The sequence below is a fragment of the Procambarus clarkii genome, chromosome 49 (assembly GCF_040958095.1).
Source record: "Procambarus clarkii isolate CNS0578487 chromosome 49, FALCON_Pclarkii_2.0, whole genome shotgun sequence".
Classification (NCBI taxonomy): domain Eukaryota; kingdom Metazoa; phylum Arthropoda; class Malacostraca; order Decapoda; family Cambaridae; genus Procambarus; species Procambarus clarkii.
The window spans coordinates 29,595,361-29,615,801 of record NC_091198.1 but is presented as its reverse complement, the minus strand read 5'-3'; the positions used below and the strand labels follow the sequence as shown (position 1 = coordinate 29,615,801).

At 53.0% G+C, this 20,441-nt stretch overlaps 1 protein-coding gene across 1 annotated transcript in view; it reads left to right on the top strand.

The window, feature by feature from the left end:
* Nucleotides 1-318: 318 nt before the first annotated feature.
* LOC138351364 (uncharacterized) overlaps nt 319-20,441 on the top strand; it is a 173,617-nt gene continuing 153,494 nt past the window's right edge. Inside the window, exon 1 of the mRNA XM_069303157.1 lies at nt 319-447. Coding sequence (XP_069159258.1) covers nt 397-447 — 51 coding nt within the window. The 5' untranslated portion in view covers nt 319-396. The remainder of the gene's footprint in view (nt 448-20,441) is intronic.

Genomic DNA, 20,441 nt, shown 5'->3' with positions numbered 1-20,441 from the left:
TGTTAAATAGTTTAGAAATTTGATTATTAAAATATTTCTGGCAGCTTGCCCGGTTGAGGACTGGGAACAGTGTTGCCACACCTCAGTGTTCTGATTTGTCTACCTAATTTGCTCCCCAAATTAGCCATGTTGGGAATTATTTGCAAAAAAGAGCTTAGCTTTTCAAGTGACATATTCGTACGTGCTGTAGGAAGATGACGCAACGTTTATTTCTAAATTGTGATTTCATATAGCATATTGTTTGAGAGATGAAGTTCGTAATTATATGGAAGCGTATGTGGCAAGAGTGGGCGGAGCGTGGCGGCGTCAGTTGCTGGACAACAACAGAGGAGGACAGACGCAACCGCTGCTGTTCTTCTGCCACGTGCACCACCTCTCCCTCCTCGCTAACTCACAATGGGCGCCGGCAGCTCTACCTCACAGCTGCGCTCCAATATCTCGCTTGAGGTATTTAACGCTACCCAAACCTTTCCTCTCCAAATACATCAACATTCATCAAGTGTGAGTTGAAGTTGTGGGCCAAGATGCCCTCGCGTCTTAATTGTTGCCCCTTACTGTCTTATTGTGTAAGGAGGTAAAGCTGGTGCTTGTGGAGCAGTAGTGTAAAGATAAGGTAAAGCTGGTGCTTGTGGAGCAGTAGTGTAAAGACAAGGTAAAGCTGGTGCTTGTGGAGCAGTTGTGTAAAGATAAGGTAAAGCTGGTGCTTGTGGAGCAGTTGTGTTGAGGAATAATGTAAAACAGGTGCTTGGGAGCACCTCTGTTGAGGAATAATGTAAACCAGGTGCCTGGGGAGCACTGGTGTTGAGGGACAAGATAGTGCAGGTGCCTGGGGAGCACTGGTGTTGAGGGACAAGATAAAGCAGGTGCTTGGGGAGCACCTCTGTTGAAGGACAAGATAAAACAGGTGCTTGGGAAGCACTGGTGTTGAGGAACAAGATAAAGCAGGTGCTTGGGGAGCACTGGTGTTGAGGGACAACAGAAAATGTTAACCATATTATAAGTAACAAGGGTTACTACCATTCATCAGTCTGTTACTTCACAACCCACAGCAACTTTCCTCGCCCACCCTCCATCACCATCGCTCTTACAATCATGTCAGGGAATGGTAGTTTATCCCCCATCTCTGACAATCATGTCAGGGTATGGTAGCTTCAATCCCTCCGATCCATCTTACAATCATGTCAGATTGTAAGATGGATCGTTAATTCATCGGTAAGAGTGGTAATTCTTGCCAATCCCAACTATCTTATAGTCTTGTCAGGGAATGGTAATCCCTCCCTCATAACTCTTACATTTATATTAGAGGTAAAAGTGACGATATTATAATAGTCAAGTTTGCCTTGAATCTTGTGTACTGTAGTGTGCAAGAGTGTAGTGGAAAATTGTGTGTACATCATGTGTACACTTCATTACCATATTTTTACATTTTACATTCACAATGATCATTATTGTACATCTTGGTAACATACGAGAGGAAGCTTCGTTAATTACACATTTCCTGCTAGTGTAAGTCTCACTAAACACTTCATTGTTACAAGTCTCATGCTCACAATCTTCATTGTAATAAGTCTCATACAGTCTTCTTCATTGTGACAATTCGCACTACATAATCTTTTTCATTGTAACAAGTATCATACACAAAATGTTCTTCAATGTGATAATTCTCACTACAAAATGTAATAAGACTTGTGAAAAGTCTTAAGACAGTCTTCATTGTCACACGTCTCGCTACACAATCTTCATTGTGACAAGTCTCACTACACACAACCTTCTTTTGCAACAAGTCTCACTATTCAATCTCCATTCTAAGCTTCTATACATATTCTTCATTGAAAGTCTCAAACACACTCGTCATTGTAACACTAAAAACCATTTTTATCACTAACGGTCTCCTATACAATCTTAATTTTAAGTAACAACACAGTCATCAATAATGGAAGTCTGGGAGTTGATTTACATGATGGGAATCTGGGTATTGATATATATGATGGAACTCTGGGTATTGATATATATGATGGAACTCTGGGTATTGATATATATGATGGAACTCTGGGTATTGATATATATGATGGAACTCTGGGTATTGATATATATGATGGAACTCTGGGTATTGATATATATGATGGGAGTCTGGGTATTGATATATATGATGGGAGTCTGGGTATTGATATATATGATGGGAGTCTGGGTATTGATATATATGATGGGAGTCTGGGTATTGATATATATGATGGGAGTCTGGGTATTGATATATATGATGGGAGTCTGGGTATTGATATATATGATGGGAGTCTGGGTATTGATATATATGATGGGAATCTGGGTATTGATATATATGATGGGAGTCTGGGTATTGATACTGTTATGGTGGGGGGGATGGAGGGGGGAAGCTGGGGCTAAGCTAGCAAAGAGGCTGCTAGGGGCTCAGGAGACATAGTACTCAGTCTCTGACTCTTGTGACTCACCAGAGTCAGTTGGATCCACAGAAGAGGACCACGTAATCCCCACCAACGTAGGTCTTTGCTTCCACCACCGGGGTGCCACTGATTCACCTTGGGAACCCTTCAGTCAACCACGGGGAAACTACTGTCATCAGTTCAGGCCTAGACCCACATAAGAGTGAACGAAGACTCAGGCTTACCTCCAACAACAATTCCTCTGAGCCTTGCCTGCTGTAACAAAAGGTTGCAGGTACTCCTTTCCCACCTGCGTTTCTCTGTCTATAATAAGGTTGCCAGCTGTATTAATATCTCTGCACCCCAGCAGTGCAGTTCAGTTGGTATACACTATGTTGCCTATTGCTATTCCTACAGCGTTGACACAGGACCGCCAGCCTAGAGTACGCTTTCATAAAGGTCCTGTTGGTACCACCCACCAGCCACTAAGAAACTTCTATATAAAACTCACTGTTCACTAGGTGGAACTATAATATCCCTCGTGTATGCTCATTGAGATAATATGGAGGCACTTAAACACATTAGTAAAATGTGATATTTACTACTGTAATTTACATGGTCACATATACAAGTAATAATGATACAGGAATGGATATAAAGAATAAATGACCTGAAGGTCGTCGGCAACTCTTCTCCCACGACCTCCGGCAACTCTGTCAGCTGGGCAGATTTAATAGGGGGTCTCACCCTACGGGCTCACCATAGCCCGTGCTACTTGGAACTCTGTTCCAGGTAGCGAATCTTTAACAACAACAACAACTCTCACACTATCTACGGGCTCACCATAGCCCGTGTTACTTGGAACTTTTTGTTCCAAGTAGCGAATCTTTAACAACCACCACCTCTCACAGGAGGGGGGGGGGGGCTGCTTCGTCCACGTCGTCCACCGCCTCTCCAACTGTCGCGTCGTCCAAACACACGCTGTCCTCTTCATCAGTTGTGAACGCAAACTGCCCTGCAGCCTGTCCTAATACTAATGTACCAATTTTATACTGAAACATACATATATAAATATCGTGGCCTAACTAGCCTAATCAACAAGGGGTAATGGGAGGGAAAATTTGATCTACCCTCAACATTCCTGGCTCACGACGCCTGTCCCTCAATGGTGTGAGGTTCCAACTGTTCCTGAGTCGGTCCTTGACGATCCAGTAACGTGTTGCATGACCTCAGTTGTCGTGAAGCCGTTGCGTCTTCGCTGTTCCACTCCCAAAGTTCAGATATCCCTATCCTGGTCCAACCAGTGGTCTCTGAACTAGTCACTTTATTCACGTTTCTTCTACAAAGGTGTTTCTCCTCAACCTAGAAACGGTGTCTTCCCTCCAACGTCCTCAGTGGATGTCATCCACTCCAGCGTCGTTGTCATTCAATTCTTCAAGTTTTGGGACTTCTTTGCCCAATAAGGAGCCGGTGGCTGAGCGGACAGAACACTGTACGCGTGATCCTGTTGTCCCGGGTTCGATTCTGGGTGCGGGCGAGAAACGATGGGCAGAGTTTCTTTCACCCTGATGCCCATGTTACCTAGCAGTAAATAGGTACCTGGAAGTTAGTCAGCTGTCACGGGCTGCTTCCTGGGGGTGGAAGCCTGGTCGAGGACCGGGCTGCAGGGACACTAAAGCCCCGAAATCATCTCAAGATAACCTCATGAATAAACTTGGCTTCTTCTTGCTTCCCAGAAGAACAGGGTCTCCAGTAATAACGGCGGGCTGCGATGGTTGCCTATGATCCACTGAAAGAGACTCCCAGAGCCTCCAACCTCGAAAGCTGATCGCCTCACGACCTCTTGCGTCCACAGTCAGGTCAATTCTGACGACGACGCCTGGGGCACTTGGTGATGTCACGACGGGTGCTCATTGGCCGCCTGAAGCATGTGAACTCAGCCAGCCAATCCGCAGCTGGCTGGCGTCGTCCATAAAATGGCGGATTTGCAGGCAGGGGATGTCATTTTGTTTGTATCAAGGGCGCTACTTTCCCCTTTACCTACAAACTTATAAATGCAAATTTCTCCCTTATCAGGCGTCCGATTTGGTCGCCACATATATCAAAAGACTCCCTGCATCTCAGGGGATTAGGATCAGAAGTAATGACTCTTAAAGCCGGATTTTGGGGGAAATAGGTGGGGCTCCGTAACAATATATATATGATTGGAGTCTAGGTGTTGATATATATAATGGGAGTCTGGGTATTGATATATATGAAGGAAGTCTGGGGAATTGATATCCCAACAAACCTTTCATAAAGTGTTTCAAGTTAAAATGCTCAAATATGAATAAAATAGGAAATGTAAAAATATATTTCTACATTTGGTAAAATAAAGTATCATAATAAAGGTGGGTTCACCATTTTTATTCATTTATCATTTGAAGTAGCGTATTGTAGTGGCCTGGTGTATTAGCGCGGTGTAGTAGCCTGGTGTAGTGGCATGGTGTAGTGGCATGGTGTAGTGACATGGTGTAGTAGCCTGGTGCAGTAGCCTGGTGTAGTGGCATGGTGTAGTGGCATGGTGTAGTGACATGGTGTAGTAGCCTGGTGCAGTAGCCTGGTGTAGTGGCATGGTGTAGTGGCATGGTGTAGTGACATGGTGTAGTAGCCTGGTGCAGTAGCCTGGTGTAGTGGCATGGTGTAGTAGCCTGGTGTAGTGGCATGGTGTAGTGACATGGTGTAGTAGCCTGGTGCAGTAGCCTGGTGTAGTAGCGCGGTGTAGTAGCCTGGTGTAGTGGTGTGGTGTAGTAGCCTGGTGAAGTAGCCTGGTGTAGTGGCATGGTGCAGTAGCCTGGTGTAGTGACGTGGTGTAGTAGCCTGGTGCAGTAGCCTGGTGTAGTGAATGCTGTAGTAGCCTGGTGAAGTGGCATGGTGTAGTAGCCTGGTGTAGTGGCATGGTGTAGTGGCGTGGTGTAGTAGCCTGTGGTAGTGGCATGGTGTAGTGGCGTGGTGTAGTAGCCTGTTGTAGTGGCATGGTGTAGTGGCGTGGTGTATTAGCGCGGTGTAGTAGTCTAGTGGCACGGTGTAGTGGCATGGTGTAGTAGTCTAGTGTAGTGGTGTGTAGTGGCACGGTGTAGTGGCACGGTGTAGTGGCACGGTGTAGTGGCACGGTGTAGTAGCCTGGTGTAGTGGCACGGTGTAGTGGCACGGTGTAGTGGCATGGTGTAGTAGCCTGGTGTAGTAGCGTGGTGTAGTGGCACGGTGTAGTGGCACGGTGTAGTGGCATGGTGTAGTAGCCTGGTGTAGTGGCGTGGTGTAGTAGCCTGGTGTAGTGGTGTTGTGTAGTAGCCTGGTGTAGTGGTGTTGTGTAGTAGCCTGGTGTAGTAGCCTGGTGTAGTGGCGTGGTGTAGTAGCCTGTTATAGTGGCGTGGTGTAGTAGCCTGGTGTAGTGGTGTTGTGTAGTAGCCTGGTGTAGTAGCCTGGTGTAGTGGCATAATGTATAGCCTGGTGTAGTGGCGTGGTGTAGTGGCGTGGTGTAGTAGCGTGGTGTAGTGGCGTGGTGTAGTAGCCTGGTGTAGTAGCCTGGTGTAGTGGCATAATGTATAGCCTGGTGTAGTGGCGTGGTGTAGTGGCGTGGTGTAGTGGTGTGGTGTAGTGGCGTGGTGTAGTGGCGTGGTGTAGTGGCGTGGTGTAGTGGCGTGGTGTAGTGGCATGGTGTAGTGGTGTGGTGTAGTGGCGTGGTGTAGTGGCGTGGTGTAGTGGCGTGGTGTAGTGGCGTGGTGTAGTGGCGTGGTGTAGTGGCGTGGTGTAGTGGCGTGGTGTAGTGGCGTGGTGTAGTGGCATTGTGTAGTGGCATGGTGTAGTGGCGTGGTGCAGTGGCGTGGTGTAGTGGTGTGGTGTAGTGGCGTGGTGTAGTGGCATGGTGTAGTGGCGTGGTGTAGTGGCGTGGTGTAGTGGCATGGTGTAGTGGCGTGGTGTAGTGGTGTGGTGCAGTGGTGTGGTGTAGTAGCCTGGTGTAGTAGCCTGGTGTAGTGGCGTGGTGTAGTGGCGTGGTGTAGTGGCATGGTGTAGTGGCGTGGTGTGGTGTAGTGGTGTGGTGTAGTGGCATGGTGCAGTGGCGTGGTGTAGTGGCATGGTGTAGTGGCGTGGTGTAGTGGCATGGTGTAGTGGCGTGGTGTAGTGGCATGGTGTAGTGGCATGGTGTAGTGGCGTGGTGTAGTGGCGTGGTGTAGTGGCATGGTGTAGTGGCGTGGTGTAGTGGCGTGGTGTAGTGGCGTGGTGTAGTGGCATGGTGTAGTGGCATGGTGTAGTGGCGTGGTGTAGTGGCATGGTGTAGTGGCATGGTGTAGTGGCATGGTGTAGTGGCGTGGTGTAGTGGTGTGGTGTAGTGGCATGGTGTAGTGGCATGGTGTAGTGGCATGGTGTAGTGGCATGGTGTAGTGGCATGGTGTAGTGGCATGGTGTAGTGGCATGGTGTAGTGGCATGGTGTAGTGGCATGGTGTAGTGGTGTGGTGTAGTGGCATGGTGTAGTGGCATGGTGTAGTGGCATAGTGTAGTGGCATGTTGTAGTGGCGTGATGTAGTGGCATTGTGTAGTGGCATGGTGTAGTGGCGTGGTGTAGTGGTGTGGTGTAATGGCATGGTGTAGTGGCATGGTGTAGTGGCATGGTGTAGTGGTATGGCGTAGTGGTGTGTTGTAGTGGCATGGTGTAGTGTTGGGGTGTAGTGGCATGGTGTAGTGGCATGGTGTAGTGGCATGGTGTAGTGGCATGGTGTAGTGGTGTGGTGTAGTGGCATGGTGTAGTGGTGTGGTGTAGTGGCATGGTGTAGTGGCATGGTGTAGTGGCATGGTGTAGTGGCATGGTGTAGTGGCGTGGTGTAGTGGCATGGTGTAGTGGTGTGGTGTAGTGGCATGGTGTAGTGGCATGGTGTAGTGGTGTGGTGTAGTGGCATGGTGTAGTGGTGTGGTGTAGTGGCATGGTGTAGTGGCATGGTGTAGTGGCATGGTGTAGTGGCATGGTGTAGTGGTGTGGTGTAGTGGCATGGTGTAGTGGCATGGTGTAGTGGCATGGTGTAGTGGCATGGCGTAGTGGCATGGTGTAGTGGCGTGGTGTAGTGGCATGGTGTAGTGGCATAGTGTAGTGGCATGGTGTAGTGGCATGGTGTAGTGGCATGGTGTAGTGGCATGGTGTAGTGGCGTGGTGTAGTGGCATGGTGTAGTGGCATGGTGTAGTGGCGTGGTGTAGTGGTGTGGTGTAGTGGCATGGTGTAGTGGTGTGGTGTAGTGGCATGGTGTAGTGGCGTGGTGTAGTGGTGTGGTGTAGTGGTGTGGTGTAGTAGCATGGTGTAGTGGCGTGGTGTAGTGGCGTGGTGTAGTGGCGTGGTGTAGTGGCATGGTGTAGTGGTGTGGTGTAGTGGTGTAGTGGCGTGGTGTAGTGGCGTGGTGTAGTGGCGTGGTGTAGTGGCGTGGTGTAGTGGCGTGGTGTAGTGGCGTTGTGTAGTGGCGTGGTGTAGTGGTGTGGTGTAGTGGTGTGGTGTAGTGGCATGGTGTAGTGGTGTGGTGTAGTGGCGTGGTGTAGTGGTGTGGTGTAGTGGCATGGTGTAGTGGCGTGGTGTAGTGGTGTGGTGTAGTGGCATGGTGTAGTGGTTTGGTGTAGTGGCATGGTGTAGTGGTGTGGTGTAGTGGCATGGTGTAGTGGCGTGGTGTAGTGGTGTGGTGTAGTGGTGTGGTGTAGTGGCATGGTGTAGTGGTGTGGTGTAGTGGCATGGTGTAGTGGCATGGTGTAGTGGCGTGGTGTAGTGGTGTGGTGTAGTGGCATGGTGTAGTGGTGTGGTGTAGTGGCATGGTGTAGTGGCGTGGTGTAGTGGCGTGGTGTAGTGGCGTGGTGTAGTGGCATGGTGTAGTGGCATAGTGTAGTGGCATGGTGTAGTGACATGGTGTAGTAGCCTGGTGCAGTAGCCTGGTGTAGTGGCATGGTGTAGTGGCATGGTGTAGTGACATGGTGTAGTAGCCTGGTGCAGTAGCCTGGTGTAGTGGCATGGTGTAGTAGCCTGGTGTAGTGGCATGGTGTAGTGACATGGTGTAGTAGCCTGGTGCAGTAGCCTGGTGTAGTAGCGCGGTGTAGTAGCCTGGTGTAGTGGTGTGGTGTAGTAGCCTGGTGAAGTAGCCTGGTGTAGTGGCATGGTGCAGTAGCCTGGTGTAGTGACGTGGTGTAGTAGCCTGGTGCAGTAGCCTGGTGTAGTGAATGCTGTAGTAGCCTGGTGAAGTGGCATGGTGTAGTAGCCTGGTGTAGTGGCATGGTGTAGTGGCGTGGTGTAGTAGCCTGTGGTAGTGGCATGGTGTAGTGGCGTGGTGTAGTAGCCTGTTGTAGTGGCATGGTGTAGTGGCGTGGTGTATTAGCGCGGTGTAGTAGTCTAGTGGCACGGTGTAGTGGCATGGTGTAGTAGTCTAGTGTAGTGGTGTGTAGTGGCACGGTGTAGTGGCACGGTGTAGTGGCACGGTGTAGTGGCACGGTGTAGTGGCACGGTGTAGTAGCCTGGTGTAGTGGCACGGTGTAGTGGCACGGTGTAGTGGCATGGTGTAGTAGCCTGGTGTAGTAGCGTGGTGTAGTGGCACGGTGTAGTGGCACGGTGTAGTGGCATGGTGTAGTAGCCTGGTGTAGTGGCGTGGTGTAGTAGCCTGGTGTAGTGGTGTTGTGTAGTAGCCTGGTGTAGTGGTGTTGTGTAGTAGCCTGGTGTAGTAGCCTGGTGTAGTGGCGTGGTGTAGTAGCCTGTTATAGTGGCGTGGTGTAGTAGCCTGGTGTAGTGGTGTTGTGTAGTAGCCTGGTGTAGTAGCCTGGTGTAGTGGCATAATGTATAGCCTGGTGTAGTGGCGTGGTGTAGTGGCGTGGTGTAGTAGCGTGGTGTAGTGGCGTGGTGTAGTAGCCTGGTGTAGTAGCCTGGTGTAGTGGCATAATGTATAGCCTGGTGTAGTGGCGTGGTGTAGTGGCGTGGTGTAGTGGTGTGGTGTAGTGGCGTGGTGTAGTGGCGTGGTGTAGTGGCGTGGTGTAGTGGCGTGGTGTAGTGGCATGGTGTAGTGGTGTGGTGTAGTGGCGTGGTGTAGTGGCGTGGTGTAGTGGCGTGGTGTAGTGGCGTGGTGTAGTGGCGTGGTGTAGTGGCGTGGTGTAGTGGCGTGGTGTAGTGGCGTGGTGTAGTGGCGTGGTGTAGTGGCATTGTGTAGTGGCATGGTGTAGTGGCGTGGTGCAGTGGCGTGGTGTAGTGGTGTGGTGTAGTGGCGTGGTGTAGTGGCATGGTGTAGTGGCGTGGTGTAGTGGCGTGGTGTAGTGGCATGGTGTAGTGGCGTGGTGTAGTGGTGTGGTGCAGTGGTGTGGTGTAGTAGCCTGGTGTAGTAGCCTGGTGTAGTGGCGTGGTGTAGTGGCGTGGTGTAGTGGCATGGTGTAGTGGCGTGGTGTGGTGTAGTGGTGTGGTGTAGTGGCATGGTGCAGTGGCGTGGTGTAGTGGCATGGTGTAGTGGCGTGGTGTAGTGGCATGGTGTAGTGGCGTGGTGTAGTGGCATGGTGTAGTGGCATGGTGTAGTGGCGTGGTGTAGTGGCGTGGTGTAGTGGCATGGTGTAGTGGCGTGGTGTAGTGGCGTGGTGTAGTGGCGTGGTGTAGTGGCATGGTGTAGTGGCATGGTGTAGTGGCGTGGTGTAGTGGCATGGTGTAGTGGCATGGTGTAGTGGCATGGTGTAGTGGCGTGGTGTAGTGGTGTGGTGTAGTGGCATGGTGTAGTGGCATGGTGTAGTGGCATGGTGTAGTGGCATGGTGTAGTGGCATGGTGTAGTGGCATGGTGTAGTGGCATGGTGTAGTGGCATGGTGTAGTGGCATGGTGTAGTGACATGGTGTAGTGGCATGGTGTAGTGGCATGGTGTAGTGGTGTGGTGTAGTGGCATGGTGTAGTGGCATGGTGTAGTGGCATAGTGTAGTGGCATGTTGTAGTGGCGTGATGTAGTGGCATTGTGTAGTGGCATGGTGTAGTGGCGTGGTGTAGTGGTGTGGTGTAATGGCATGGTGTAGTGGCATGGTGTAGTGGCATGGTGTAGTGGCATGGCGTAGTGGTGTGTTGTAGTGGCATGGTGTAGTGTTGGGGTGTAGTGGCATGGTGTAGTGGCATGGTGTAGTGGCATGGTGTAGTGGCATGGTGTAGTGGTGTGGTGTAGTGGCATGGTGTAGTGGTGTGGTGTAGTGGCATGGTGTAGTGGCATGGTGTAGTGGCATGGTGTAGTGGCATGGTGTAGTGGCGTGGTGTAGTGGCATGGTGTAGTGGTGTGGTGTAGTGGCATGGTGTAGTGGCATGGTGTAGTGGTGTGGTGTAGTGGCATGGTGTAGTGGTGTGGTGTAGTGGCATGGTGTAGTGGCATGGTGTAGTGGCATGGTGTAGTGGTGTGGTGTAGTGGCATGGTGTAGTGGCATGGTGTAGTGGCATGGTGTAGTGGCATGGCGTAGTGGCATGGTGTAGTGGCGTGGTGTAGTGGCATGGTGTAGTGGCATAGTGTAGTGGCATGGTGTAGTGGCGTGGTGTAGTGGCATGGTGTAGTGGCATGGTGTAGTGGCATGGTGTAGTGGCATGGTGTAGTGGCGTGGTGTAGTGGCATGGTGTAGTGGCATGGTGTAGTGGCGTGGTGTAGTGGTGTGGTGTAGTGGCATGGTGTAGTGGTGTGGTGTAGTGGCATGGTGTAGTGGCGTGGTGTAGTGGTGTGGTGTAGTGGTGTGGTGTAGTAGCATGGTGTAGTGGCGTGGTGTAGTGGCGTGGTGTAGTGGCGTGGTGTAGTGGCATGGTGTAGTGGTGTGGTGTAGTGGTGTAGTGGCGTGGTGTAGTGGCGTGGTGTAGTGGCGTGGTGTAGTGGCGTGGTGTAGTGGCGTGGTGTAGTGGCGTTGTGTAGTGGCGTGGTGTAGTGGTGTGGTGTAGTGGTGTGGTGTAGTGGCATGGTGTAGTGGTGTGGTGTAGTGGCGTGGTGTAGTGGTGTGGTGTAGTGGCATGGTGTAGTGGCGTGGTGTAGTGGTGTGGTGTAGTGGCATGGTGTAGTGGTTTGGTGTAGTGGCATGGTGTAGTGGTGTGGTGTAGTGGCATGGTGTAGTGGCGTGGTGTAGTGGTGTGGTGTAGTGGTGTGGTGTAGTGGCATGGTGTAGTGGTGTGGTGTAGTGGCATGGTGTAGTGGCATGGTGTAGTGGCGTGGTGTAGTGGTGTGGTGTAGTGGCATGGTGTAGTGGTGTGGTGTAGTGGCATGGTGTAGTGGCGTGGTGTAGTGGCGTGGTGTAGTGGCATGGTGTAGTGGCGTGGTGCAGTGGCGTGGTGCAGTGGCGTGGTGTAGTGGTGTGGTGTAGTGGCGTGGTGTAGTGGCGTGGTGTAGTGGCATGGTGTAGTGGCGTGGTGTAGTGGTGTGGTGCAGTGGTGTGGTGTAGTAGCCTGGTGTAGTAGCCTGGTGTAGTGGCGTGGTGTAGTGGCATGGTGTAGTGGCGTGGTGTAGTGGTGTGGTGTAGTGGTGTGGTGTAGTGGCATGGTGCAGTGGCGTGGTGTAGTGGCATGGTGTAGTGGCGTGGTGTAGTGGCATGGTGTAGTGGCATGGTGTAGTGGCGTGGTGTAGTGGCATGGTGTAGTGGCATGGTGTAGTGGCGTGGTGTAGTGGCGTGGTGCAGTGGCATGGTGTAGTGGCATGGTGTAGTGGCGTGGTGTAGTGGCATGGTGTAGTGGCATGGTGTAGTGGCATGGTGTAGTGGCGTGGTGTAGAGGCATGGTGTAATGGCATGGTGTAGTGGCATGGTGTAGTGGCATGGTGTAGTGGCGTGGTGTAGTGGTGTGGTGTAGGGCATGGTGTAGTGGCATGGTGTAGTGGCATGGTGTAGTGGCACGGTGTAGTGGCATAGTGTAGTGGCACGGTGTAGTGGCGTGGTGTAGTGGCATGGTGTAGTGGCATGGTGTAGTGACATGGTGTAGTGGCATGGTGTAGTGGCATGGTGTAGTGGTGTGGTGTAGTGGCATGGTGTAGTGGCATGGTGTAGTGGCATAGTGTAGTGGCATGTTGTAGTGGCGTGGTGTAGTGGCATTGTGTAGTGGCATGGTGTAGTGGCGTGGTGTAGTGGTGTGGTGTAGTGACATGGTGTAGTGGCATGGTGTAGTGGCATGGTGTAGTGGCATGGTGTAGTGGTGTGGTGTAGTGGCATGGTGTAGTGTTGTGGTGTAGTGGCATGGTGTAGTGGCATGGTGTAGTGGCATGGTGTAGTGGCATGGTGTAGTGGTGTGGTGTAGTGGCATGGTGTAGTGGTGTGGTGTAGTGGCATGGTGTAGTGGCATGGTGTAGTGGCATGGTGTAGTGGCATGGTGTAGTGGCATGGTGTAGTGGCGTGGTGTAGTGGCATGGTGTAATGGTGTGGTGTAGTGGCATGGTGTAGTGGCATGGTGTAGTGGTGTGGTGTAGTGGCATGGTGTAGTGGTGTGGTGTAGTGGCGTGGTGTAGTGGCATGGTGTAGTGGCATGGTGTAGTGGCATGGTGTAGTGGCGTGGTGTAGTGTTGTGGTGTAGTGGCATGGTGTAGTGGCATGGTGTAGTGGCATGGTGTAGTGGTGTGGTGTAGTGGCATGGTGTAGTGGTGTGGTGTAGTGGCATGGTGTAGTGGCATGGTGTAGTGGCATGGTGTAGTGGCATGGTGTAGTGGCATGGTGTAGTGGCGTGGTGTAGTGGCATGGTGTAGTGGCATGGTGTAGTGGCATGGTGTAGTGGCATGGTGTAGTGGCATGGTGTAGTGGCGTGGTGTAGTGGCATGGTGTAATGGCATGGTGTAGTGGCGTGGTGTAGTGGTGTGGTGTAGTGGCATGGTGTAGTGGTGTGGTGTAGTGGCATGGTGTAGTGGCGTGGTGTAGTGGTGTGGTGTAGTGGTGTGGTGTAGTGGCATGGTGTAGTGGCGTGGTGTAGTGGCGTGGTGTAGTGGCGTGGTGTAGTGGCATGGTGTAGTGGTGTGGTGTAGTGGTGTAGTGATGTTGTGGCGTGGTGTAGTGGCGTGGTGTAGTGGCGTGGTGTAGTGGCGTTGTGTAGTGGCGTGGTGTAGTGGTGTGGTGTAGTGGTGTGGTGTAGTGGCATGGTGAAGTGGTGTGGTGTAGTGGCGTGGTGTAGTGGTGTGGTGTAGTGGCATGGTGTAGTGGCGTGGTGTAGTGGTGTGGTGTAGTGGCGTGGTGTAGTGGTGTGGTGTAGTGGCATGGTGTAGTGGTTTGGTGTAGTGGCATGGTGTAGTGGCGTGGTGTAGTGGTGTGGTGTAGTGGTGTGGCGTAGTGGCATGGTGTAGTGGCGTGGTGTAGTGGTGTGGTGTAGTGGTGTGGTGTAGTGGCATGGTGTAGTGGTGTGGTGTAGTGGCATGGTGTAGTGCAATGGTGTAGTGGCGTGGTGTAGTGGTGTGTTGTAGTGGCATGGTGTAGTGGTGTGGTGTAGTGGCGTGGTGTAGTGGTGTGGTGTAGTGGTGTGGTGTAGTGGTGTGGTGTGGTGTAGTGGTGTGGTGTAGTGGCGTGGTGTAGTGGCATGGTGTAATGGCATGGTGTAGTGGCATGGTGTAGTGGTGTGGTGTAGTGGCATGGTGTAGTGGCGTGGTGTAGTGGTGTGGTGTAGTAGCCTGTTGTAGTGGCGTGGTGTAGTAGCCTGGTGTAGTAGTCTAGTGTAGTGGTGTGTAGTAGCCTGGTGTAGTGGTGTTGTGTAGTAGCCTGGTGTAGTAGCCTGGTGTAGTGGCATAATATATAGCCTGGTGTAGTGGCGTGGTGTAGTGGCGTGGTGTAGTAGCGTGGTGTAGTGGCGTGGTGTAGTAGCCTGGTGTAGTAGCCTGGTGTAGTGGCATAATGTATAGCCTGGTGTAGTGGCGTGGTGTAGTGGCCTGGTGTAGTGGCGTGGTGCAGTGGCGTGGTGCAGTGGCGTGGTGTAGTGGTGTGGTGTAGTGGTGTGGTGTAGTGGTGTGGTACAGTGGTGTGGTGTAGTAGCCTGGTGTAGTGGCGTGGTGTAGTGGCGTGGTGTAGTGGTGTGGTGCAGTGGTGTGGTGTAGTAGCCTGGTGTAGTGGCGTGGTGTAGTGGCGTGGTGTAGTGGCGTGGTGTAGTGGCATGGTGTAGTGGCGTGGTGTAGTGGTGTGGTGTAGTGGCGTGGTGTAGTGGCGTGGTGTAGTGGCGTGGTGTAGTGGCGTGGTGTAGTGGCGTGGTGTAGTGGCGTGGTGTAGTGGCGTGGTGTAGTGGCGTGGTGTAGTGGCGTGGTGTAGTGGCGTGGTGTAGTGGCGTGGTGTAGTGGCATGGTGTAGTGGCATTGTGTAGTGGCGTGGTGTAGTGGTGTGGTGCAGTGGTGTGGTGTAGTAGCCTGGTGTAGTGGCGTGGTGTAGTGGCGTGGTGTAGTGGTGTGGTGTAGTGGCGTGGTGTAGTGGCATGGTGTAGTGGCATGGTGTAGTGGCGTGGTGTAGTGGCGTGGTGTAGTGGCATGGTGTAGTGGCGTGGTGTAGTGGTGTGGTGCAGTGGTGTGGTGTAGTAGCCTGGTGTAGTGGCGTGGTGTAGTGGCGTGGTGTAGTGGCGTGGTGTAGTGGCGTGGTGTAGTGGTGTGGTGTAGTGGCATGGTGCAGTGGCGTGGTGCAGTGGCGTGGTGTAGAGGCGTGGTGTAGTGGCGTGTTGTAGTGGCATGGTGTAGTGGCGTGGTGTAGTGGCATGGTGTAGTGGCGTGGTGTAGTGGCATGGTGTAGTGGCATGGTGTAGTGGCATGGTGTAGTGGCATGGTGTAGTTGCATGGTGTAGTGGCATGGTGTAGTGGCGTGGTGTAGTGGCGTGGTGTAGTGGCGTGGTGTTGTGGCATGATGTAGTGGCATGGTGTAGTGGCGTGGTGTAGTGGCATGGTGTAGTGGCATGGTGTAGTGGCATGGTGTAGTGGCATGGTGTAGTGGTGTGGTGTAGTGGCATGGTGTAGTGGCGTGGTGTAGTGGCGTGGTGTAGTGGTGTGGTGTAGTGGCATGGTGTAGTGGTGTAGTGTAGTGGCATGGTGTAGTGGCGTGGTGTAGTGGTGTGGTGTAGTGGCATGGTGTAGTGGCGTGTAGTGGCGTGGTGTAGTGGCGTGGTGTAGTGGCATGGTGTAGTGGTGTGGTGTAGTGGTGTAGTGGCGTGGTGTAGTGGCGTGGTGTAGTGGCGTTGTGTAGTGGCGTTGTGTAGTGGCGTGGTGTAGTGGTGTGGTGTAGTGGTGTGGTGTAGTGGCATGGTGTAGTGGTGTGGTGTAGTGGTGTGGTGTAGTGGCATGGTGTAGTGGCGTGGTGTAGTGGTGTGGTGTAGTGGCATGGTGTAGTGGTGTGGTGTAGTGGCATGGTGTAGTGGCGTGGTGTAGTGGTGTGGTGTAGTGGTGTGGTGTAGTGGCATGGTGTAGTGGCGTGGTGTAGTGGTGTGGTGTAGTGGTGTGGTGTAGTGGCATGGTGTAGTGGTGTGGTGTAGTGGCATGGTGTAGTGGCGTGGTGTAGTGGTGTGGTGTAGTGGCGTGGTGTAGTGGTGTGGTGTAGTGGCGTGGTGTAGTGGTGTGGTGTAGTGGTGTGGTGTAGTGGTGTGGTGTAGTGGTGTGGTGTAGTGGTGTGGTGTAGTGGTGTGGTGTATTGGCGTGGTGAAGTGGCATGGTGTAATGGCATGGTGTAGTGGCATGGTGTAGTGGTGTGGTGTAGTGGCATGGTGTAGTGGCGTGGTGTAGTGGTGTGGTGTAGTAGCCTGTTGTAGTGGCGGGGTGTAGTAGCCTGGTGTAGTAGCCTAGTGTAGTGGTGTGTAGTAGCCTGGTGTAGTGGTGTTGTGTAGTAGCCTGGTGTAGTGGCATAATGTATAGCCTGGTGTAGTGGCGTGGTGTAGTGGCGTGGTGTAGTAGCGTGGTGTAGTGGCGTGGTGTAGTAGCCTGGTGTAGTAGCCTGGTGTAGTAGCAAAATGTATAGCCTGGTGTAGTGGCGTGGTGTAGTGGCCTGGTGTAGTGGCGTGGTGCAGTGGCGTGGTGCAGTGGCGTGGTGTAGTGGTGTGGTGTAGTGGTGTGGTGTAGTGGTGTGGTGCAGTGGTGTGGTGTAGTAGCCTGGTGTAGTGGCGTGGTGTAGTGGCGTGGTGTAGTGGTGTGGTGCAGTGGCGTGGTGTAGTAGCCTGGTGTAGTGGCGTGGTGTAGTGGCGTGGTGTAGTGGCGTGGTGTAGTGGCATGGTGTAGTGGTGTGGTGTAGTGGCGTGGTGTAGTGGTGTGGTGTAGTGGCGTGGTGTAGTGGCATGGTGTAGTGGCGTGGTGTAGTGGCGTGGTGTAGTGGCGTGGTGTAGTGGCGTGGTGTAGTGGCGTGGTGTAGTGGCATGGTGTAGTGGCGTGGTGTAGTGGCGTGGTGTAGTGGCGTGGTGTAGTGGCATGGTGTAGTGGCATTGTGTAGTGGCATGGCGTAGTGGTGGTGTAGTGGCATGGTGTAGTGGCGTGGTGTAGTGGCGTGGTGTAGTGGCGTGGTGTAGTGGCGTGGTGTAGTGGTGTGGTGTAGTGGCGTGGTGTAGTGGCATGGTGTAGTGGCATGGTGTAGTGGTGTGGTGTAGTGGTGTGGTGCAGTGGTGTGGTGTAGTGGCATGGTGTAGTGGCATGGTGTAGTGGTGTGGTGTAGTGGCATGGTGTAGTGGCGTGGTGTAGTGGCGTGGTGTAGTGGCGTGGTGTAGTGGCATGGTGTAGTGGTGTGGTGTAGTGGCGTGGTGTAGTGGCGTGGTGTAGTGGCGTGGTGTAGTGGCGTGGTGTAGTGGCGTGGTGTAGTGGCATGGTGTAGTGGTGTGGTGTAGTGGCATAGTGTAGTGGCGTGGTGTAGTGGCATGGTGTAGTGGTGTAGTGGCGTGGTGTGGTGTAGTGGCATGGTGAAGTGGCGTGGTGTAGTGGCGTGGTGTAGTGGCATGGTGTAGTGGCATGGTGTAGTGGTGTGGTGTAGTGGTGTGGTGTAGTGGCATGGTGTAGTGGCATGGTGTAGTGGCATGGTGTAGTGGCGTGGTGTAGTGGCCTGGTGTAGTGGCGTGGTGTAGTGGCGTGGTGTAGTGGCGTGGTGTAGTGGTGTGGTGTAGTGGTGTGGTGTAGTGGCGTGGTGTAGTGGCATGGTGTAGTGGCATGGTGTAGTGGCGTGGTGTAGTGGCGTGTAGTGGCATGGTGTAGTGGCGTGGTGTAGTGGTGTGGTGCAGTGGTGTGGTGTAGTAGCCTGGTGTAGTGGTGTAGTGGCGTGGTGTAGTGGCGTGGTGTAGTGGTGTGGTGTAGTGGTGTGGTGTAGTGGCATGGTGCAGTGGCGTGGTGTAGTGGCATGGTGTAGTGGCGTGGTGTAGTGGCGTGGTGTAGTGGCATGGTGTAGTGGCATGGTGTAGTGGCGTGGTGTAGTGGCATGGTGTAGTGGCGTAGTGTAGTGGCATGGTGTAGTGGCATGGTGTAGTGGCATGGTGTAGTGGCATGGTGTAGTGGCATGGTGTAGTGGCATGGTGTAGTGGCATGGTGTAGTGGCATGGTGTAGTGGCGTGGTGTAGTGGCGTGGTGTTGTGGCATGGTGTAGTGGCATGGTGTAGTGGCGTGGTGTAGTGGCATGGTGTAGTGGCATGGTGTAGTGGCATGGTGTAGTGGCATGGTGTAGTGGTGTGGTGTAGTGGCATGGTGTAGTGGCGTGGTGTAGTGGTGTGGTGTAGTGGTGTGGTGTAGTGGCATGGTGTAGTGGCGTGGTGTAGTGGCATGGTGTAGTGGCATGGTGTAGTGGTGTGGTGTAGTGGTGTGGTGTAGTGGCATGGTGTAGTGGCGTGGTGTAGTGGTGTGGTGTAGTGGCATGGTGTAGTGGTGTGGTGTAGTGGCATGGTGTAGTGGCGTGGTGTAGTGGCGTGGTGTAGTGGCGTGGTGTAGTGGCATGGTGTAGTGGTGTGGTGTAGTGGCGTGGTGTAGTGGCGTGGTGTAGTGGCGTGGTGTAGTGGCGTGGTGTAGTGGCGTGGTGTAGTGGCATGGTGTAGTGGTGTGGTGTAGTGGCATAGTGTAGTGGCGTGGTGTAGTGGCATGGTGAAGTGGCATGGTGTAGTGGCGTGGTGTAGTGGCGTGGTGTTTTGGCATGGTGTAGTGGCATGGTGTAGTGGCGTGGTGTAGTGGCATGGTGTAGTGGCATGGTGTAGTGGCATGGTGTAGTGGCATGGTGTAGTGGCATGGTGTAGTGGTGTGGTGTAGTGGCATGGTGTAGTGGCGTGGTGTAGTGGTGTGGTGTAGTGGTGTGGTGTAGTGGCATGGTGAAGTGGCGTGGTGTAGTGGCGTGGTGTAGTGGCATGGTGTAGTGGCATGGTGTAGTGGTGTGGTGTAGTGGTGTGGTGTAGTGGCATGGTGTAGTGGCGTGGTGTAGTGGTGTGGTGTAGTGGTGTGGTGTAGTGGCATGGTGTAGTGGTGTGGTGTAGTGTTGTGGTGTAGTGTTGTGGTGTAGTGGCATGGTGTAGTGGCGTGGTGTAGTGGCGTGGTGTAGTGGCGTGGTGTAGTGGCATGGTGTAGTGGCATGGTGTAGTGGTGTGGTGTAGTGGCGTGGTGTAGTGGCGTGGTGTAGTGGCGTGGTGTAGTGGCGTGGTGTAGTGGTGTGGTGTAGTGGCATGGTGTAGTGGCGTGGTGTAGTGGCGTGGTGTAGTGGTGTGGTGTAGTGGCATGGTGTAGTGGCGTGGTGTAGTGGCATGGTGTAGTGGCATGGTGTAGTAGCATGGTGTAGTGGTGTGGTGTAGTGGCGTGGTGTAGTGGCGTGGTGTAGTGGCGTGGTGTAGTGGCATGGTGTAGTGGTGTGGTGTAGTGGCATGGTGTAGTGGCGTGGTGTAGTGGCATGGTGTAGTGGTGTGGTGTAGTGGCATGGTGTAGTGGCGTGGTGTAGTGGCATGGTGTAGTGGCATGGTGTAGTGGCGTGGTGTAGTGGCAGGGTGTAGTGGCATGGTGTAGTGGCATGGTGTAGTGGTGTGGTGTAGTGGCATGGTGTAGTGGCGTGGTGTAGTGGCGTGGTGTAGTGGTGTGGTGTAGTGGCATGGTGTAGTGGCATGGTGTAGTGGCATGGTGTAGTGGCATGGTGTAGTGGCGTGGTGTAGTGGCGTGGTGTAGTGGCGTGGTGTAGTGGCATGGTGTAGTGGTGTGGTGTAGTGGCGTGGTGTAGTGGCGTGGTGTAGTGGCGTGGTGTAGTGGCGTGGTGTAGTGGCGTGGTGTAGTGGCATGGTGTAGTGGTGTGGTGTAGTGGCATAGTGTAGTGGCGTGGTGTAGTGGCATGGTGTAGTGGTGTAGTGGCATGGTGTAGTGGCGTGGTGTTTTGCATGGTGTAGTGGCATGCTGTAGTGGCGTGGTGTAGTGGCATGGTGTAGTGGCATGGTGTAGTGGCATGGTGTAGTGGCATGGTGTAGTGGCATGGTTGTAGTGGTGTGGTGTAGTGGCATGGTGTAGTGGCGTGGTGTAGTGGTGTGGTGTAGTGGTGTGGTGTAGTGGCATGGTGAAGTGGCGTGGTGTAGTGGCGTGGTGTAGTGGCATGGTGTAGAGGCATGGTGTAGTGGTGTGGTGTAGTGGTGTGGTGTAGTGGCATGGTGTAGTGGCGTGGTGTAGTGGTGTGGTGTAGTGGTGTGGTGTAGTGGCATGGTGTAGTGGTGTGGTGTAGTGTTGTGGTGTAGTGGCATGGTGTAGTGGCGTGGTGTAGTGGCGTGGTGTAGTGGCATGGTGTAGTGGCGTGGTGTAGTGGTGTGGTGTAGTGGCATGGTTGTAGTGGCGTGGTGTAGTGGCGTGGTGTAGTGGCGTGTGTAGTGGCGTGGTGTAGTGGCGTGGTGTAGTGGCGTGGTGTAGTGGCGTGGTGTAGTGGTGTGGTGTAGTGGCATGGTGTAGTGGCGTGGTGTAGTGGTGTAGTGGTGTGGTGTAGTGGCATGGTGTAGTGGTGTGGTGTAGTGGTGTGGTGTTAGTGGCATGGTGTAGTGGTGTGGTGTAGTGGTGTGGTGTAGTGGCATGGTGTAGTGGCGTGGTGTAGTGGTGTGGTGTAGTGGCATGGTGTAGTGGTGTGGTGTAGTGGCATGGTGTAGTGGCGTGGTGTAGTGGTGT